This window comes from Eleutherodactylus coqui, chromosome 9 (genome assembly GCF_035609145.1).
Source record: "Eleutherodactylus coqui strain aEleCoq1 chromosome 9, aEleCoq1.hap1, whole genome shotgun sequence".
NCBI classification, from domain to species: Eukaryota; Metazoa; Chordata; class Amphibia; order Anura; family Eleutherodactylidae; genus Eleutherodactylus; species Eleutherodactylus coqui.
The window spans coordinates 131,277,999-131,300,074 of record NC_089845.1 but is presented as its reverse complement, the minus strand read 5'-3'; the positions used below and the strand labels follow the sequence as shown (position 1 = coordinate 131,300,074).

General features: G+C 44.6%; 1 protein-coding gene across 2 annotated transcripts in view; it reads right to left on the bottom strand.

The window, feature by feature from the left end:
• The window catches only part of SAMD12 (sterile alpha motif domain containing 12), a 557,529-nt gene that overhangs the window by 252,885 nt on the left and 282,568 nt on the right, over window positions 1-22,076 (bottom strand). For both annotated transcript variants that reach the window (XM_066578520.1, XM_066578519.1), the window contains exon 4: window positions 8,952-9,092. In XM_066578520.1, coding sequence (XP_066434617.1) covers window positions 8,952-9,092 — 141 coding nt within the window. The remainder of the gene's footprint in view (window positions 1-8,951; window positions 9,093-22,076) is intronic.

The following is a 22,076-nucleotide window of genomic DNA, read 5'->3' as shown; positions in this document are numbered from 1 at the left end:
GACACAGGCATTACCGTCTCCTGGCCTGAACCCACATTCTCACCTCCGCTGTCCTCGGCCCCATCCACCAATGTCTCTCAGCGCAGCATCCAGCCGTCGCTAGCGCAAGTGTTTGAGCGCAAGCGCAAGTACACCGCCACGCACCCACACGCTCAAGCGTTAAACGTGCACATAGCCAAATTGATCAGCCTGGAGATGCTGCCGTATAGGCTTGTGGAAACGGAGGCTTTCAAAAGTATGATGGCGACGGCGGCCCCGCGCTACTCGGTTCCCAGTCGCCACTACTTTTCCCGATGTGCCGTCCCAGCCCTGCACGACCACGTCTCCCGCAAAATTGTACGCGCCCTCACCAACGCGGTTACAGCCAAGGTCCACTTAACAACGGACACGTGGACAAGCACAGGCGGGCGGGGCCACTATATCTCCCTGACAGCACATTGGGTGAATTTAGTGGAGGCTGGGACAGAGTCAGAGCCTGGGACCGCTCACGTCCTACCCACCCCCAGAATTGCGGGCCCCAACTCGGTGGTGGTATCTGCGGCAATGTATGCTTCCTCCATTAAACCACCCTCCTCCTCCTACGCAACCTCTGTCTCGCAATCAAGATGTGTCAGCAGCAGCACGTCGCCAGCAGTCGGTGTCGCACGGCGTGACAGCACAGCGGTGGGCAAGCGTCAGCAGGCCGTGCTGAAACTACTCAGCTTAGGAGAGAAGAGGCACACGGCCCACGAACTGCTGCAGGGTCTCACAGAGCAGACCGACCGCTGGCTTGCGCCGCTGAGCCTCCAACCGGGCATGGTCGTGTGTGACAACGGCCGTAACCTGGTGGCAGCTCTGCAGCCTCACGCACGTGCCATGCCTGGCCCACGTCTTTAATTTGGTGGTTCAGCGCTTTCTGAAAAGCTATCCACGCTTGTCAGACCTGCTCGGAAAGGTGCGCCGGCTCTGCGCACATTTCCACAAGTCCCACACGGACTCAGTTACCCTGCGCACCCTGCAACATCGGTTTAATCTGCCAGTGCACCGACTGCTGTGCGAAGTGCCCACACGGTAGAACTCTACGCTCCCCATGTTGGCCAGGCTCTATGAGCAGCGTAAGGCTATAGTGGAATACCAACTCCAACATGGGCGGCGCAGTGGGAGTCAGCCTCCTCAATTCTTTACAGAAGAGTGGGCCTGGTTGGCAGACATCTGCCAGGTCCTTGGAAACTGTGAGGAGTCTACCCAGATGGTGAGCGGCAATGCTGCAATCATTAGCGTCACCATTCCTCTGCTATGCCTCTTGAGAAGTTCCCTGCAAAGCATAAAGGCAGACGTTTTGCGCTCGGAAACGGAGGCGGGGGAAGACAGTATGTCGCTGGATAGTCAGAGCACCCTCCTGTCTATATCTCAGTGCGTTGAGGAGGAGGAGGTGGAGGAGCATGAGGAGGAGGGGGAAGAGACAGCTTGGCCCACTGCTGAGGGTACCCATGCTGCTTGCCTGTCATCCTTTCAGCGTGTATGGCCTGAGGAGGAGGAGGAGGAGGAGGATCCTGAAAGTGATCTTCCTAGTGAGGACAGCCATGTGTTGCGTACAGGTACCCTGGCACACATGGCTGACTTCATGTTAGGATGCCTTTCTCGTGACCCTCGCGTTACACGCATTCTGGCCACTACGGATTACTGGGTGTACACACTGCTCGACCCACGGTATAAGGAGAACCTTTCCACTCTCATACCCGAAGAGGAAAGGGGTTCGAGAGTGATGCTATACCACAGGACCCTGGCGGACAAGCTGATGGTAAAATCCCCATCCGACAGCGCTAGTGGCCGAAGGCCAGGTAGCAGGGGAGGCGCGGAGATCAGGAAGCATGTACAGCACAGGCAGGGGAACACTCTCTAAGGCCTTTGACAGCTTTCTGGCTCCCCAGCAAGACTGTGTCACCGCTCCCCAGTCAAGGCTGAGTCGGCAGGAGCACTGTAAAAGGATGGTGAGGGAGTACGTAGCCGATCGCACGACCGTCCTCCGTGACGCCTCTGCCCCCTACAACTACTGGGTCTCGAAGCTGGACACGTGGCCTGAACTCGCGCTCTATGCCCTGGAGGTGCTTGCTTGTCCTGCGGCTAGCGTCCTGTCACAGAGGGTGTTTAGTGCGGCTGGGGCTGGGGGAATCATCACGGATAAGACTTCTCTTCTCCACCAGCAGACAGCAGCGATACCTAAACAATACGTAGGCTGCACCCGTGGATGGAAGCATCGTTCTCTATCACCATCAAAAACAGGGACCTTTTAGCTTCATCAATCTGTGTATTATATTCATCCTCCTCCTCCTGCTCCTCCTCCTGAAACCTCACGTAATCACGCCGAACGGGCAAGGCTCAGTCATATAATTTTTCTAAACAACTTTTATACGTTTCAATGCTCATTAAAGCGTTGAAACTTGCACCTGAACCAATTTTTATTTTAACTGGGCTGCCTCCAGGCCTAGTAACAAATTAAGCCACATTAACCAAAGCGATTAATGGGTTTCACCTGCCCTCTTGGTTGGGCATGGGCAATTTTTCTGAGGTACATTAGTACTGTTGGTACACCAATTTTTTGGGGCCCTCGCCTACAGTGTAATCCAATTAAATTTTTTGCCCACCTGCATTAAAGCTGACGTTACATCAGCTGTGCTGGGCACTGCAATGGGATATATTTATGTACCGCCGGTGGGTTCCAGGGAGCCACTCATGCTGTGGGTCCACAGGGAGTTGTAACTGCATGTGTCTACTTCTAAAGAACCCCAGTCTGACTGGGGCATGCAGTGTGGGCCGAAGACCACCTGCATTTAATCTGACATTACCTCAGCTGTGATGGGCAATGCAATTTATGTACCGACAGTGGGTTCCAGAGAGCCACCCATGCTGTGGGTCCACAGGGAGTTGTAACTGCATGTGTCTACTTCTAAAGAACCCCAGTGTGACTGGGGTATGCAGTGTGGGCCGAAGCCCACCTGCATTTAACATGACATTACCTCAGCTGAGATGGGCATTGCAATGGGATATATTTATGTACCGCCAGTGGGTTCCAGGGAGCCACCCATGCTGTGGGTCCACAGGGAGTTGTAACTGCATGTGTCTACTTTTAAAGAACCCCAGTCTGACTGGGGCATGCAGTGTGGGCCGAAGCCCACCTGCATTTAACATGACATTACCTCAGCTGTGATGGGCAATGCAATGGGATATATTTATGTACCGCCGGTGGGTTCCAGGGAGCCACCCATGCTGTGGGTGCACACGGAATTCCCATTGCGGAGTTTTACCTGCCTGTGACTATTTATAAAAAAAAACCACGATCTGACTGGGGCATGCAGACATCTTGACAGAATGAATAGTGTGTGGCACATAGGTTCCCCATTGCTATGCCCACGTGTGCAGCTCAGGACATCATTGTCATTGGCTGTGATTGGCTGAAGGCACGTGTGTTTTCTGGAGGCGGGGATTTAAAGCCCTGCGTCCAGAAAGTAATGCTCTGCCGGGGACCAGGAGGGAGCGACAGCCTGCAGCAGCGCCGCAGACTGCCGGGGGAAGTGAGTAATGATTTTTATTCTTTGCTCCGCTGTATTCCCGGCGTATAAGGTGACAGTTGGGGGGTCGTCTTATACGCCCCGTCGCCTTATACGCCAGTATATACGGTATATATTTTTATTGTAACACATTTCTGGATGAATTGCAGGGAAGGGCTTATATATTTAAGCCCTTCCCGACAATTCATCCCGCGATCACCGGCAGCCCATTGCTTTCAGTGGAACCTGCTGCATTGCCGGCTCCATTGAATTCAATGGGCAAACATTGTTCTTCTCTGCCACAGCTGTTACAGCTGTGGCAGAGAAGAATGATTTGTCTTCTATATGTTCTCAATGGGGTCGGCGCTGCTGCCGCCGGCCCCATTGAGCGCATATAGAGAAGAGAACAGGAATCGCAGATCGCACATAGGTGCGATCTGCGATTTCTATGGCCTAAGAAGGACCGTTGGGGTTCTTGAAGCCTAAAATCACTCCTAACGCTCTCCCTATAGCAGCTCCGGCATCAACAGCACTTTCCCTGAACTATGTCAGAATGCATCTGTGGTGAGCCGCGGGCGGGCAGATTTTAATACTCGGGTGACACCTAATCTCGCCAGCCACTCACTGCAGGGGGGTGGTATAGGGCTTAAACGTCGCAGGGGGAAGTTGTAATGCCTTCCCTGTCTTTCTATTGGCCAGAAAAGCGCGCAAATTTCTCAGGGAAGAAAATGAAAGTGACTCGAACATCGCGTGGTACTCGTCTCGAGTAACGAGCATCTCGAACACCCTAATACTCGAACGAGTATCAAGCTCGGACGAGTATGCTCACTCATCTCTAGACAGGAAGTTCAATAAACTGCAAGATTCTACGCTTCTTCATAAAAACGTACTTTTTTTGGTTAAACTTTATACAGAAGTATACAGATGTATACTTGCTTCAATGAAAACGTATACAGAATAAGTTCTACATTTGCATTCCTTTATTGATGTGGCATAGAAGTTTTTATACTTTTAACATAAAAATGTACATGTTTAACGCATACGAAAACATAGTGTGAACGCTCCCCAATTCCCATTTTTGATGACCCCTACGGGGAAGACAATGTGTTACGTTGCGTTTATGGACAAAACTGGGAAGTAAGAGGAGAATGAAAAAATTGGGCAGTATAGTCCGAATTCTTCTAACAAACCATCTGGAAAACCCATTAATAAGACGGGTACTTCGAAATATCAGCCCCTCAGACGCGGTGTAATGTCATCCTCGTCACTTCATCCATCCAGCACTCTGCGTAAAGGTTTAATTGTGCGGATTTACTGTGCAATATGTTGCCTCCATCCGAAATACAGTCAAAACCGCCCTGGATCATGTCCAACAACAAGACACTTCTCATCTAACACTAACACCTTAATCTGCCAACATCTGTTCTTTCATTGTATTGTTACGTGGAGTATTCACAGCACGCTGTTCAGCAAATGAATATTCAGGCTCGGCAGTGTTATGTGCGCCCCATATCTGACACGTACACATATCGCTTTACCAAACCGTAGAGCTCCAGATTACGGCTCCATGCTCAGAGGACTTGTCCAAAGTGAAGTTCTCATTTAATAAAGGGGTTGTAAAAGATTAGAACATAACACGTTCTTGACCAAAGGCTGTGTCTGGTATTGCAGTTTAGCATCATTGACCTGAAAAAAGTAAAGCTGCACAGTGCTACGAGAGTAGTACTGTTTGTATAGGGGTCCCAATAGCGGGTGACCAGCTGATAGGACTGGGGTTATCCAAAGCATCATTTAAAGTCTACCTACACCTTTACAGCTATTTTATGTTGTTCTAATGCACTATAAAAAAAAATTTAAGAGTTTTTTTTTTTTTTAGCTTGAGCCGTTTTCGGCAGCTGTGATGGAACCAACAAACGGAAGCATTCAATTGCGTTATTGAAATGGACACCATATGTTGAAAATTTTTGTGCGGATCTGCAGCAGATTTCACCCTTTCAATTGATCCACACCAAAATCTGCGCCAACACCTGCTCAAATACCACTACATGTGAATGTACCCTTACAAAGGTTCCATTTGTTTCCATTATATTTGGAGTATAGGATAGTGGAGTCAACTATGCTATTACATACTCCAAATATAATGGAAACAAATGGAACCTTTGTAAGGGTACATTCACATGCAGTGAACAGAACCCTTGTAGAATGGACACCAAGGAGCTGCCCACGTCACTAATCCAGGTGAATGGCTCAGTTTGGGGGCTCAGTCACAGTGCTGGTTTTGGAAGCTGTGAAGGAACTCCCTGGCGTAATCATAAAGCCTAGTAAATAACGCTATGTGAACGCTCCTTTACAGCTCTGCCACAATTTTAAAAAAATCGAACACAGATTCTGCAGTGGCAACACACCCTTCATATACCCACATATAATACCTTGTGATGTTACAACTGAACTATGTCAGAAGGCAAAACACAACTCTGCTATATCTGTATATCAAAGTATTCTAGAGTCAAATGTGAGGCCATCTATCCAAAAGCTAAAACTTGGCCAAAACAGAGTCATGCAACAGGACAATGATCCCAAGCACACAGGCAAATCTACATCTGAATGGCTGAAAAAGAAAAGAATCAAGATGTTGCAAAAAATAATAACTCACCTTGAAATGCTGTCCAGCTCTTCTCCGTGGTCCACGGCAGTCTTCTTCTGTGCGGGGATTGAAAAATCCCCATCTCCTGAAAGTCCTGCCTCTGATTGGCTGAGCGCTGTGACCACTCAGAGCCAGCGCTCAGCCATTCATTGAATGATAGCTGAGTGCTGCCTCTGGTTTGTCACAGCACTCAGCCAATCAGAGGCAGCGCTTTCAGAAGGCAGGGATTTTTCAATCCCAGCACAGAAGAAATACACAGAGAAGAGCTGGACAGCGCTTCTAGACGAGTTATGATATTTTTTTTTTTTTTTCTGCAGTTAGGGATGATTTTCAGAGTAGGGCTTATACTTCAAGCCCCCCACAAAAAAATCATCCCTGCAGGGGTTGCCTTCACCCAATTGCTAGCAATTGGACGGCAGCAGCGCCGGCCCCACTGAAAGCAATGGGATAGCATCTCGCAGCTAAGGCAGGGGATCTTTTCATCCCCACGGGGAGTTCCATCATCACTGAACACTGTGACAGCACTAAGAAGAGGATTCCCTGCGGGGTTAACGGAACCTCAGGGAGTTCCCTCATCCCCGTGGGGACTAAGGAGTTAACAGTGGGACATTTTAAGGTGCTTCTGGAATGTATGAATGTAAAGGCAAGCCTGTGTGTGCCTGTATGTGTAAGAGTGTGCCTATGTGTTTGTAAAGCTGGTTGCACACTGCATTTCTGGATATTCCCAGTTTTCAGACATGCGATTTTGTCTGAATCACCAAAACGTCTTACAGACAGAGCGCTGGACAAAACCATAGACTTTCATTAGTGAAACGGTGACCATGTTGGTCTCCGTTTCAGTAGGATTCCGTTTCTTTTGGTTATTTTTGCCAGAATAGTGCAGTCGGCTATGCTATTATGTTAAGCCAAAAGTACGGAAAGGAGTGGAATCCTTCTAAAAAGGACACCAACATGGTCACTGTTTCACTAATGAAAGCCTATGGTTTTGTCCAGGTTTTTGTCTAAAAAAGGTATTTTTAATGATCCAGGCTCATTCCTGGGATGGAAAACCTGGGTGCACAGTAAAATGTAATGCTGCTGTGTGTCACTCTGTGTGCGTGTAACGTGTATCGCTGTGTGCGAGTAAATAAAAGTCTAAATGTGTGTAATAACATATTCATATATCCGGAGCATATTTACTCAGTTGGTACCGTTGGCAAGGTTAGCACCCAGAATTTTTAATATATGCATATAGTACAAAAAAAACGCAACTCTATGTCATCTGTATGCTGCTTTTGATGGATCTAGGATATTCAGTATTTACACCAGTAGCAGACATATTAGGTTAGAGCTACATGGCGACATTTGGCTGCAACAGGGGTCAGGCAACCCAAAAAAACCCAAACATTTTGTATCTTTGTAGCCTAACACTTGCGAATTGCAACGTGACTCCGGTGAGTTTGATGAGAGTGCAGGGTCATAGGGCTAGACAGCAATCTTTAGTCGTGCAACTTCTGTCATCGTTAAAAGTCATCGTTAAAAGTCACCGTTAAGCCCAAGCCTAATTATTACAGAGGGAAACAAGCTTATTTGTGGTTATCTCTGTCTATATAGTAAACTCCGTTCTGGTACCGTATCTGTGTAGGAAGTCTGATTTTGTTATTGTATTCATATAGTAAGCTCGGTTCTGGTACCATATCTATGTAGTAAGCTCAGTTCTGGTATCTTTTTTCTATGTAGTAAAAGCCAGATTATTTTAGATCTTTAGCGTTGTTGGGGCCCACAATTTTCATACAGCCCCGGGCCCTTGGTAGTGTTAATCCGCCCCTGGGTGGGACCTTAAGAAAGCTGTGCATAAACGAATGTCCACACAATTCAATGAGTTGAAGCAACGTTGTTAAGAAGAGTGGGCCAAAATTCTTCCAGAACAATGTGAGAGACTGATAAAGTCATACAGAAACTGATTACTTTAAGTTAATATTGCTGAAGGTGGTTCTACAAACTATTGATTCGCAGGATGTACTTCATTTTTCACACACTGCTTCTGCATTTTGGTCTAGTTTCAGTTAAAGAAATAATGATACAGTGTAGTTTGTCATGCGTTGTTGTTCATCCGAAATTGTATTCACCTTATTTCTACGGACCAAATAGATATATTTTTTTATTATGTCCAGATACATTAAACCATAGGAGTCAAAGAGGGGGGTACTTATTTTTTCTCATAACTGTGTAATGTATGTGATAGCAGCAGCACTTTCAAATCATAAAAAGGAAAAAGGAAAAAAAAAAAGACTACTTTTTAAAGCTGTGGGCAGCACTTTAGGTGCTCCTTTAAATCCATGATAGTGCGGAGAGGTTGTCTTGAGTCGTAGCGGTTGTTTTATTATCTATTTTGTGCTAAGCATTTTGTGACTCCTGTTTACAATAAGATACAGCAAGGAGCGGAAGAAAAATAAAAACAAAATGAGAACAGAAGTACAAATGACTACGTTCCCAGCTCTCGGATACGGTCTTTAAAGAAAAGCTATTTTCATCTTAGCAGGCTGACATTTAAACCACCGGAACACCGATATTTTGTGGATCAAGACGACATTCATCCTGCCAAGTGGTCAATTCCACATCCCCGTATATGCATTGTTCTTTATAACTACTGTAGCTTTCTTTAAACTACCTGAGGAGACCTTTAAAAAGTAATTCACACCATGAAAGGGCAAGTTTGTTCAGATTAATATGTCAGCCGCTTATTTTCTTGACAACGCTGTGAGTTTCCATTGGGCAGGTATTGAACGGACGTCTCATACCTTGTGTCAGGAGCTGGAGGTTTCGGACCTCCTCCCGGACTTTCAGCTGGAGGACCTGTTGAAGGACGTATTGCCTTTGGCTTTCCTGAACGATCCCCATTCTTTCCAGCTTCTTGTCTGTAAGTCGGAGCAAAGCACGGCCTGAAAGGAACAACATATCAATTAGGGAAACCAGGGCTCGATGCTTTTCATATGGCAATAGTGAACACTACATGGTGTTGAAGAAGAGGAACAGTCCAATCAGTGACCAGAATTAATGCTCGGCATCCAGTAGTGTTATCCTGATGGTCTGGAACTGTAAAGTGATAGTCAACCCTTAAACACGAAGACTGGTGATCTTACACCAATCTTTAGCAGATCCGCATTGGAGTAACATGTGCCAAACTTATGAATAAACACATGCCTCCTAATAAATTTTGTACATTTTGGTCAGTCCATGCACATCCAAAGCAAATTATTACATCTGAGCTAGACCCAAACACCTCGTCCCGATTGGACGTTATAGTTGTCCCCAAAAGACGAATACCGGTATATACTCAATCAATAGCCCTATCTAAAAGCTGGGAGATAGCTCTGATAAAGGTGGCCCCCTATCCGAAACCTGGGACAACCTAAACTGAACCTAGATGGTGACAATAGACAGATGTAAATCACAATTGATACAACAATACAAGGCAGAGGTAACAATGCTAATCAATAGGTAATTAACACCGCAAACTTATCTATAAATCTTGATACCAGGATGACGCTACCCCGACCAGAACTCCACAAAGCAGATGAGTAACTGGCACCCTTGGGAAGAAGGGACCAGAATATATATGCCACAATAATGACTGGCGAGCTGGGGTAATCCCCTCTCGGATGACTAATCAAACCCCACATAGGCAGATCTGTGTTAAGGTCGGCATCCAGCGTCAAATGACAGTATGGATATGCTGGTGCCATGATCACATGGGCCAAGGCCAATGTTGCAATTTCACCCCAGACACACCTCCAGATCACAAGTGGCGCACTGCAACACATACCTTGTGTAGTTTGTACTATAATTTATTTCACTTTCTGGCTTAAATCATGGAAAATCTTTTCGGCGACTGTAGACCCACCCAATTTTTTAAAGCGACATGTACAGTGTCAAAATAAAAAATGTTTAAAAATTTACAGGACGATGTAAGGGCAGCCATCAATGACCTTAAGCTTGAAAGAGGACAGGACAAGCTGAAACATCGCTCTTTTAATATGGAATAAATAAAGGCTCTTCTATTTTAAGAAGTCTCACCATTTATGCTGCCACTCTCTCTGCATTTTTTGGATGACCTCAAGCTGAAAAGACGTTGAGAGATGCAACAAGACACTGAAACAAAGCACTCAATATATCAACTAAAGAACAGTTTAAAAAAAAGAAGATTTGGGTCGTGGAATGACCAGATTAGAGTCCTGACATTAACCTTATCAAAATGTTATTGCATGACCTGCAGCGAGCTGTGGACGCAAGGCATCCCAGAAATAGTGATGAACTGAAACACATTTACAGGGAAGAATGGTTTCAAAATTCTTCCTCAACATTGTGCACATTTATTTGCAGCTAAGGGAAATGTTTGGTGGAGACAATGGCTGCCAGCCGGGGATCTACAGGTTCTTAAATACAAGGCTTCCTTGCACTGTGATGATTACCCAATGTGCTCAATAAAAGACATGAACGGCACAGCGGTTTGTGTGTTATTTAGGTAGATTGTGTTTGTATACAAGTGTGACTTAAAATAACAATCAGAGCACATTTTAGTAGTAATTGATTCAGAAATCCAAATAATTCCAAAGGGTTCATTTACTTTTTCTTACAACTGCATCTGTTTTGGGAAAGTTGGATAACAAGCAATATGACAACTATGATGTCTTTCACTCAACTTTTCTGTACTCCTACCTAGGTATGTAGTGTACTATCTCTGTCTTTCATTAATGCACATTCTTTCTCCACTAGGTGGATGGCCGCACATCAGAAGAGCACGTCTAGGCCAGAAGTTTGGTAAAACTTAGTAAAGCAGTCCTATTATTGTGGCAAGTCAGTAGCAATAATACAAACTTCACACTGTTGTAACTTGTCACAGTGTACATGAATACAATCACATGCCCTGGGCGTCTGACCGCTGCATAACATGGACTTTAATCCTGTCTACCAATACAGGCTTACGGGCCATCTACACGGGCAGATTATCATGCAAAATTGGAACGAATTTTCACGATAATTGTCGCTTCTAAATGCGCAGACGTCGTGCATTATTCGTTTGCAGTTCGCTGATCGTTCACTTTCAACCAACATGAAAATCAATGCTGGATCGCTGGCCTCTTGCTCAGTGTAAACGCTTCCCCCTCAGCAAGAAGCTGGTGACAACCCGACGGTAATCTGCCTGTCTAAATGCTCTATCCAAGTGTTAACAACTTAGCAGTGACATCAGCGCTCATCCAGTCATTTAGACGACTGTCGTTCCGTTTAAATGGGGCATTAGTGCCTTAATACATAGCTTCACAATACCTATATATGATACCCATCCAGGGTGTGGATGGGTATCATATATTCAAGCATTCAGCAGTGGAACATGGCTTCTTCTGCAATGCACCCGAGTGTAGACCAGAATGGACCCAGACCTAAATAACTCTTCTTTCCTCCACTCACAGGTATTTCCTGCCAAATATTTATTTAACAGAAACTACTCTCAAGCCCCTAGTGGCTATTCACTTAACTGCATTCCATTCCAACTATAAGCTATATTTATTCACACCTAATATATACCGTGTTTCCCCGAAAATAAGACACTGTCTTATATTATTTTATGCCTCAAAAGAGGCACAGTGTTTTATTTTCAGAGGGTGTTTTAATACTCACCTAGCAGCCAGCAGCCGGGTCCTTCACAATGGGCTGCGGCGCTCCGGCAGTCTTCTGTATAATCCTCAGTTCTAAGAGAGCATTCTCTTCCTGGTAAAATGCCAAAATACCCCGCCTCCAGCAAGAGATTGCTGTGATTGGATCATGAGCGACATGGCGTAGCGAATCAGAGCTGGCATTCAATGAACCAATCACAGCCATTCAATGATATCATTCATTGAATGACTGTGATTGGTTCATCAAGCGCCGGCTCTGATTGGCTGAGCCACAGCACTCGTAAGCCAATAACAGAAATCTCTTGCTGTAGGCGGGGTATTCAAGCTCCGTTACCATGATGAGAATGCTCGCTCAGTGCTGAGGACTACATGGAAGGCGGCCGTAGCGCCGCACATCAGCATGAGGGACCCGAACGCCACCTGCTAGGTGAATATTGTTTTTTTTCCCACGTAGTGCAGCTAGGACTTATTTACGAGGGAGGGCTTATATTTCAAGGCCTCCACCTCCCAAAATTCAGGGTAGGGCTTACTATTGGGGTAGGTCTTTTTGATGAAACACAGTAAGTACTTTGCATCTCACATCTATCTACTTTCTAGCAGCCTGTACTCGCCTGCAGCTTCTATGTAAACGTAAAAGCATCACCCTCCTAATATGTCCTATTAAACCATGCTGTAACCTCTCATAATGCGTATGCAGCCTTTTGAACTATGTTAATATTTTTTCTTACATGTACTATTAAAATGGCAATGCATGTATTATACTAACATAAGGCAATGAAATGAATAAAGTATCTGTTGGAAATAATACTTTATGACGCTGTTATACTGGTGAGTTAAAGTCCCCTGGTGCAAGCACCGAATCATGCCCGACTCCTAAGGTGACGTTTCTTGGCAGACTGTTTTTGTGGGTGCCTTCCCCAGTCATCTTTACTGCCCACCAAGCTGGTAACTTATTTTACCGACCTCAGAAGGATGGAAGGCTGAGTCAACCTTCGGGGATTGAACTCACAACCTTCATTTATGAGCCAGAGCTTAGGACTGCATACTGCTGCCTTAACACTCTGTGTCACATGAGGCTGTTATATTACTGTACAGTATACACAATGTCCCAGCATTTAATGACGGATATGACAATCTCATACTGCTTGAAGCTGGAGTAATTTCCAGTAAGTGAAGAATATCAATATGGAAGCTATAAATAATAAATAGTTGATCGATAGACCGCATACATTTACCTATAATGTAAACATTGTCATGTGACCAAAGGTGATATATCCTAAAATGCAGTTCCTATAGGCACCCGTGGATGTCTATAGATGCCCTGATACATTATAAGTAGTCAAGAATAGCATCCAAGTATTTGATTAGTTTTAATATTACTTTAAAGTTTATTATAGATATAATCCAAATAATACATTGCAACTTAGTGAACATATTGCATGTAACCATGATCTTGGGTTACATCCTGTATTATACTCCAGAGCTGCACTCACTATTCTGCCGGTGGAGTCACTGTGTACATACATTACTTATCCTATACTGATCCCGAGTTACATCCTATATTATACCCCAGAGCTGCACTCACTATTCTGCTGGTGGAGTCACTGTATACATACATTACTTATCCTGTACTGATCATGGATTACATCACATATAATACTCCAGAGCTGCACTCCCTATTCTGCTAGTGGAGTCACTGTGTACATTCATTACTTAGCCTGTACTGATCTTAAATTCCATCTTGCATTATACTTCAGAGCTACACTCACTATTCTGCTGGTGGAGTCACTGTGTACATACATTACTGATCCTGTACTGATCCTGAGTTACATCCTGTATTATACTCCAGAGCTGCATTCATTATTCTGCTGGTGGAGTCACTGTATACATACATTGCTTATCCTGTATTGATCTCGAGTTACTTGCTGTATTATACCCCAGAGCTGCACTCACTATTCTGCTGGTTACTAATGGAATCAGTCAACAGTAGGCTTTCTAATGCCTCGCATTCTTGGAGAGACTATTATCCAGGGGTGTTAAAACTTCACTCCTCAAAAAGCCAATTACAAGGGCAAGTTCTATAAAGACACCAAGAAGGCAGAGACTGCGGGAGATGAGTTCAGTAGCCTTCATTCTGAATGCTCTTGTTCACAATGGGAACAGATCGGCTCTCTATCCATTATGGCCAATGTTGAGATAGAGAAGAAGGCTGGCTTAGTTATGGAAATAAGCTTAACAGCCAAACCCCTGTGATGACATCACTGATAACGGATAGGCGGAGTGAGCTCTATACCACCTATCAATAACTGCCTGGAAGTGGATGTGCCGACACCACCGGACTGCATTGGGTAACTATTTCCTCTTCCTGGATAACCATGTTTAATCTGTGAAACATTGGAAGGGATTCTCTATATTCGGTTAATTGTTCTTTATGGTAATATTATGCACGGATATATTTACAGTACTCATTTAATTTTTTACAACAATGGAAATGATTTTCCCGTGACAAGCCAATCTAGCGGTAACAAATATCAGAACATTACACTCAACTGCCCTTCACAGGAAAATCGCTTTTAAATACCAATGAATGTGTCAAGTGTTGTAATAACAATTATCTACTGACAAATAAAAATTAAGGATTTTTTTTGACAAATGAAACAAATTGTGATCTGACAGAAATGTTAATTCTGTTACTAATTATCAGTAGAAATGCCTTGAGGGGGCTTGTACATGGTGCGGTGGTGTGCCGCATGGCTGAAAACCACATGCAGATGTAGCAAACATTAACTTGATCGTTATCGCGGTAAATACACAGTCGAAGTGAACTTTAAATTGAGTTTTTTAAAGTTTTTTTTTTTTGTGTGTCAATTTAATGTTTAGTGCAACTATGCACTTATCAAAGGGGTAGTCTGCCCGATCCTCTGGATAGGTCATCAGTAGTTGATGGATGGGGATCCTCGTCCATCAGCTGATGGTTCAACTAACTGTTCAGTGCAGCAGGCTGGACATTGTCATCAGTGGTCAGAAGAGGTCAGAGCACTGGTTTCACTCCCATTGAAATCAATCGCAGTGCTGCACTGCTATTCTACTTCTCTCCTAATCAGGACATGACATCCAGTTCTGAAGCAGAAAGTGTAGTAGCCGTGCAGTGCTCCCACTGATTTAAATGGGAGTGAAACTGGTGCTCCGACTTCATATGTTGACCACTAATGACCACGTCGATTAGCTGAGTGGCAAAGTCCTGCCCATTAACTACTGATGACCCATCCAGAGAATAGCTCGTCAGTTTAAAAGAGAGCGGACAACCCCTTTTAAGAGTGAAGTTAAAGGGTTATTCCCATCTCAGGCAATCATGGATGAAATGGCAATACCCTTGTGTACTTAGCAGGTGGGTTGGCCAAGAGCACAAAAACAGCCAATCGGGCTGTGATACGCTGTAACTGTAACTCCTATTCATGCCATGGTAGCCATAGAAGCAAGATAGAATAGCCTTTTCAGCTATTTTCCTACTCCCAATAACCCCAGCCACCACAAACAGCTGGGCTGAGAGTCATCGGGCTCAGCTCTTGAGCAACTGTAGGTGTGGGTTGCATGAGTGGAATCAACATCTATCAATTTTTTCTTGCATATTCTGTGGATATGCCATAAAAGTGTGAGATGGGAATACCCTTGAATCTTTATGGCCTGTACAATTAAAACACATGGTTTCAATGTCAGAGGTTAAATGCCCATGTACATTTAATATATCAATACATTATATATGAATATTACTGTTGTGCCTTGTTTTATGCTGCTATCAGGACCTTCAGAAAGAGATCACATGACTTTCTTCACTGTGATTTTGTTCCTTACAGATTGACAGGAACTGAGCTGCTCACGGATTGGCTGAAGAGCTAGGTATAAAAGAGTTCCTGTTCCTGGGCTCTGATGTGACTCAGCAATTTCAGAAAGTGCAGGTAAGAAACAGACTCAGCCAGTGAGAGATGCAGCAGAGCTGACCTGCAGCTGGACTTGTGCACCTGAGAGGAGGAGCCTCCAGGGAGTGAAGCTACAGCTTCTGATTGAGCAAGAGGGACCTGTACTGGTAATTGCTGGCAGTGCAGACTACAGGCACATGTGTTTGGACCTGAGCTGTTTCTTCAGGTAAGGCACACAGCAAAGCGAGAGCTCAATAGTGGAATTCTAGACCAGATCCTGCGTAAAGACCGAAATGATAGCCGGAGATACTAACTGTAGGGAAATCCGGATACTTTTGGCAGTGCTTGGTCATGAGTAAGACCGTGCTGCAATACCCCAACTCTTAAATAAAGGGTGACCCAATAACTGCATGTTGTTGTGTGGATAAGAACTATCCCCAAGAAGATTGTATACACCTGCTAAGAGACTTAACCCCTTAAGGACTCTGCATTTTTTTTTTACATTTTGTTTCTTCCTCTCCACTTTAAAAAGAGCATAACTCAATACCTTGCATATAGAGGTTCACTGCAAATTGCTAGCCAGATGGTACTACACCCCGCTAAGACTGGCAAGGTATTTCTCAGAGACGGATGTCTCTTGTTGGAGGGGATGCAGGCATCTAGGTTTCTTACTACACATATTTTTGGGAATGCACCTTTATTGCTCCTTTTTTTAAATTAAATATTTACTTTGTTTACCAACATCCTGGGGTTGAACATTCCAAAGAATCCCGCTATGGCCCTTTTATTTCTAGAATAAGATCGCATTCCACCTTCTTACAAAAGACTGGTTTGTCATATCTTACTAACAGCAAAAATACTCCTAAAAAGATCTTGGCGATTACCCAGGATCCCCACTATTGGAGAGTTTCTGACCACATTGCTCATGAAGAAACCCATGCCCTTCGTAATACCTCGATTCAAAAATACCCCTCAATGTGGATTCCTTGGTTGTTATACTTCTCTTTTTAAATTTCTGCTTCGTTAAACTTATTCACTATATCTTAGATGCAAATACGTATTTTCTAATTGATATCAGATTTGTGACATTTCTCTAAAATTGTATTTGAATAATCTGTATTGACTGTTTTCTCATTCAAGTGAAAATCTTAATAAAAACTTCCTAACTGAGAAAAAAAAAGGATTTTAATTTTTTTACTCATCCAAAAATGTAGCTGACTGAGAGCTTGTTATTTGAGGGCTTGTTATTAGGTTATTAGGTTCCAGGGACCTTTCTATATTTAACCCTATTATTTAACCCTATTATTGGGTTAAATCAACATCTGCCTACAACAGTGCCCTTTGTGATTAGCTGCCTGCAGCTAATGTTCGGGTTGCTCAGCCTCTCCATATAGGAGGATTTATGCTACTGGAGGTAAATGGCCAGTTGACTCAAGAAAGAGAGCCCCTGTGATTAGTGGAGTGGGAGAAGTCAGCAGAAGCCAGGGAAAGTGGGGGAAGAGAAATCAGAAGAGTGGAGAGAGAGAGCAGTGAGGAAAGGAGGTGTGTGTACAGAGGAGCCAGTGCCCGGGAGCACATCTGCCCATGGCAGGGAGCGGACAGAGCCCCAGGGGAAAAACTAGTCTTTTGTAACTGCCAGGAGGTGCAAGAGCCAAGGCAAAGCCCCGGCTGTGCCAGAGAGAAAACCAGACACCACAACTGTGAGTTGGAGACGTCTTTACACAGCCAGGAGTTAGTTGTCCCTCAGGAAGGCCCTTTATTTTCTCCCCTCAACTCCTCCAGGGCATTCAATACTGCAAGTTAACTTCCTTCTTACAGTGCTAGGTTCAACTCATTCAGTCTAGCAGCCCAAATCTCATCCTGGGATTGAAGAATTAATGGTGATCATCCAATGTGTTAGTGAATTATGCGGTGATTTTCATTGTCCACTGTAACTTGAATCTGTGCACTATATTCCTTTGCCAAGTCTCAGTAAACTGTGTGCCTTCAGTTTTACTGCATTACCATCTGACTTATCTCCTTGTTCCGCTAAGGGATTAGATTACAAAAAGGCACTGGCGTCACGAAAAAGCAACTCTAATTTTATTGACCAAAAATCTCTTTGCAATCAGTAGCCTCCACCGTGACCAGGCCAGAGTTAGCTCACCCACTCTACCCATTTCATAAGACATCCTCTAAAAATCCCAGAACAGTTTCCACCCTTCCAGGGAAACAGTGGATATTATCTTCCACGCACGACAGCTCCAAGAAAAACGCAGGGAACAAAACCAATCACTGTACATGTTTATTGACTTTGCAAAGGCATTTGACACTGTGAATCGCAATGCTCTTCGGACCATCCTCCAAAAAAATTGCATCCTCTAATAAATTCATGACTATTCTTCGACTCCTCAATAGATGGCAACGGTCTTGAACAGCAATGGCTTCCAAAGTGACCCATTAAAGGAGTCTGGCGTCAAATGGGTTGTGTTATTGCCGCAACTTTATTTTCCATCTTTATAGCTATGCTAGTGCACCTTGTTGATGGGAAGCTTTCCATGACTAAAAGCCAAAGCCAAGGTCACAACATCTGTTATAGAACTCCAATATGCTGCTGATAACGTAGTTTGTGCTCATTAAGAAGATGATCTACAAACTACTTTAAATATCTTTGCAGAAGCATACGAAAGGCTTGGCCTCTCACTAAACATCGAGAAAACCAAAGTGCTATCAGCAGGCACCAACTAATTCTTCTGCAGTGCCAGAAATACAGCTTAATGGTGTAATGTTGGAAAATGTTGACCATTTCCGTTACATTGGCAGCCACTTCTCCACAAAAAGTTAATATCGATGCCGAAATCAAACACCGTCTGAGCTCTCCGAGTGTAGATGTTTTTTCGAATGAAGCAGAGGGTGATTGAGGACTGGGAATTCGTATGGATACAAAGATGCTCGTTTTTAAAGCTTTTGTCCTACTAACCTTGTTATATGCCTGCGAAATATGGACCCTCTACAAACGTCACTCTCAACTCCTGGAACAATTTCATAAGTGCTGCCTTCGAAAAATCCTGCAAATCTTTTGGGAAGACAGGCGGACAAATGTCAGCGTTCTGAAAGAAGCAAAGACCACCAGCAATGAAGCAATGATCCTCCACCATCAACTTCACTGGACTGGCCATGTTGTGCGAATGCCTGCCTACCATCTCTCAAAGCAATTACTATACTCTCAACTCAAGAACAGAAAACGGAATGTTGGTGGACAGCAAATAAGATTTAAAGATGAGCCTAAAGCTAACCTTAAGAATTGTGGCATGGACATTGAGAACTGGGAAGCCCTGGCCATTGAGCGCTCAATTTGGGAGATCAGCCATTACCAACAGCACTGTGAATTTTGAAGAGGCACAAATGGAGGGTGAAAGTGAGAAATGTATTAAGAGGAAAGAATGTCAAGCCAATCCTTGTCGTGACAGTCTTCCACTTGGAAACAGATGTTCCCACTGCAGCGTTCGAGAAGCAGGCCCCAGCCTAGGAGACAGCGGGGTAGAGTTTGGGCCCTGTCATGGTGGCTCTACTGCCTCCCACTCAAAGGGTAACCTGTGACATGTCCAAGGGGCCAAGGACAGGCTATTAAACAGGGGAACCCAATGATGGATTACCTTAGTCCTTTGTGTCACGTGTGATGCCACCGTTCCATCCTCTGCGGTGAATCCAGTTGTTTCTTCTCTTCAACTCTCCACAGGTCAACACTCACGTTTAGGGAAAGGTGCACTGCATGGCAGCTCCTAATTCTCTCTCTCCCCGTGTCCAAGGGCGACACTGACATCTCCTGGGTGAAGTCGGCCCAGGGTAGACTTTGGTTATGTCTCAGCCTCTTCCATTCTGGGCCACACGGGGCTGAAGGTGCCTGTGTGGCTCCCTTGAAGAACTCCCAACACTCCTCTGTCTTGCAAGCCCAAAACAGAACTCTCTAGCACACACCTTGCAATGACATATAACAAGCATGGTCAGGTGACCACAAACTCACAACATAAAATGATACATTTCTAGACAGACATCTCACACACCAGACAGTTAATTCTTTCAGTACTGCAGATATGCAATACACATCATTCATGCAACACAGAAGACACTGACATTACAGTGGACAAATGCATACACACTATTATGGAAAGGCCCCATTGTTTTTGGCTACTACACCCACTGCGAAAGAACCTGCATTTCAAGAATAGGTCTCTATAGTCACCTATGGACCCACGGCTAAGCCCCTATACTTGGAAGGCAATCATAGTCCGCCACGAGTGATAGCCTATGATGATTATGATGATGGTATAGATGTTAAACAAGCATGCAATAAACTAGATAAAACAGCAATGCAGAAATAACAATTAGGAGATAGGGGTCACCCCAATTATCCTTAACATCAAAGAGACTTACCTGACAACGGAGCATAACAGAAGCGACAACTTGATGAGAAACACCTTCAGAGTAGCAATAAGGCATCCTCAAGGAGGAGGAGCTGGAATAAGTGTGTACAGACCAGCGCTGATTGGTCGGCTAGGATACACGCCTCTCAGCCGGCCAATTCAGAATCACACCAGCAGAGAAGTGCTAATGTTGGCGTCTAACAGCAGGATCACACTCCGTGTGCGCCGGCGTTTGGACCAGGTCTAACCCGATGATGTCACCCCAGTCTTTGATCTGACACAGTTGGTGAGCTGTGATACCTCTTCATTCACAGCCAAGAAAAAGGGGTATCTGATGGGTGGAGTCAGACAGGGACATCTGATTTGGACCCTCTATGGGCAATTTCATCAAGTCTGGCAGCGGATATAGTGTTGTATACAGCATTTTTTTGGCGTACAAATTATGGAAGCTAGTACACAAGCCTAATGTCAGTCAGTGAGTTCCATAAGGCGCTGCTTGGATCTATCATAATTCAGATTCAGCACTGCATAGTGGCTTTATTTGGAAATTGAAGCCATGATGCAGGTGTGAATAGGGCCTTACAGATGATTGCAGAATTAGATGACACACAGAGATTATTTGCTATACATAAAACAGAAGATTCTTTTTAAATTAAGTCTATTTGACAAATTGCTTAAAGAGGTGCCAGGATACACCAGGGTTGGAGCGGAAGCCACTGCTCCAACCCCTGTGTAGTGGCTGGCACTTGTAATTGCAGGTGCAGCACCAACTGATTTCAATGAGAGCTGCACCTGCAATTACAAGCACTGGCCACCACACCGGTGTCGGAGCAACGGCTTCCGCTCTAACCCCAGTGTATCTGGGCACTTACATAAGGCGCTGTGTGGAAAATCTCCTTCATTTTTAAACTGGATACTTTAGAATTATAAAAAAATAGGGTGCAATATTTTATATACCCTTTAATTCAACAAAGAATAATTGTTCTAATTTTTAGTTGTCAGCCAAACTAAAGGTATGTACAACTTGAAATGGAATGAAAAAATCATGTAAAAGAATTCATTTTGAAACTTTGGTGAGATCTGCTCCTCGTAAAGTGTAAGAGAACGGATGAGAGACGAGAGGTTGTTTAAACAATGGATGACGGCTATAAATAATTCAAACATCCCTGGCAAATATTTTGTGAAGGCGGCATTGTAACCTGCTGTATTGTGGCTTATGACATTGTCATCCACGTACTGTCACTCCAGTCTAAGTCGTCTTTTGGGAATTTGACACAGTGAACAAGTAAAGAGTGTTACAAGAAATAGTGATCCTGTATATTCCGAATACAAAAATCCTTGTATGCAAAGTCAGCTGAACTCTTTCACCCGTATTATGTCTCTAATGTAAATGACTTGGGACGACATGCTACAAATTAACCATTAGCTACAATGGTAAATATCAAAGGTTCCATGGAGGACGATAACTATGATTGAATATGGATGATTTTGGAAGAAGCATGCCTGCCTTGGCTATGTGCAACCCATGCGGTCATGCCGGGACTGGCCACCAACTTGTGGGGGGGTGTAAGGGAGTAAACTAGAGTATTTTCCCTTATTGAAAGGAGCACCCAATGGCCGTAAGTTCAGGCTCGGGATCCAACGGTCCAGAACCCGGTTGGGAGGGAGAGCACGACAACAAATGACGCTTGCCAGCACAGATTAGAACAGCGCTGCCACGCTGTATGCGCTCCCTTCCGCCACCCCTGTGACACAGCCAGGAAGAACAGAGTTCAGGCGCGAGGCACTATTTTTGAAGAAGCTTCTCTGAGGCTGGACAGGGGTTCTGTCCCTCAGTGATGCAGCGCTGTGAAGAAAGCCCCCAGCCTAGGGAACTGAATAGGGCTAGGTCCCCTCCCCAAGCGCAGGAGAGTGTGTTCGGCGCCACAGGG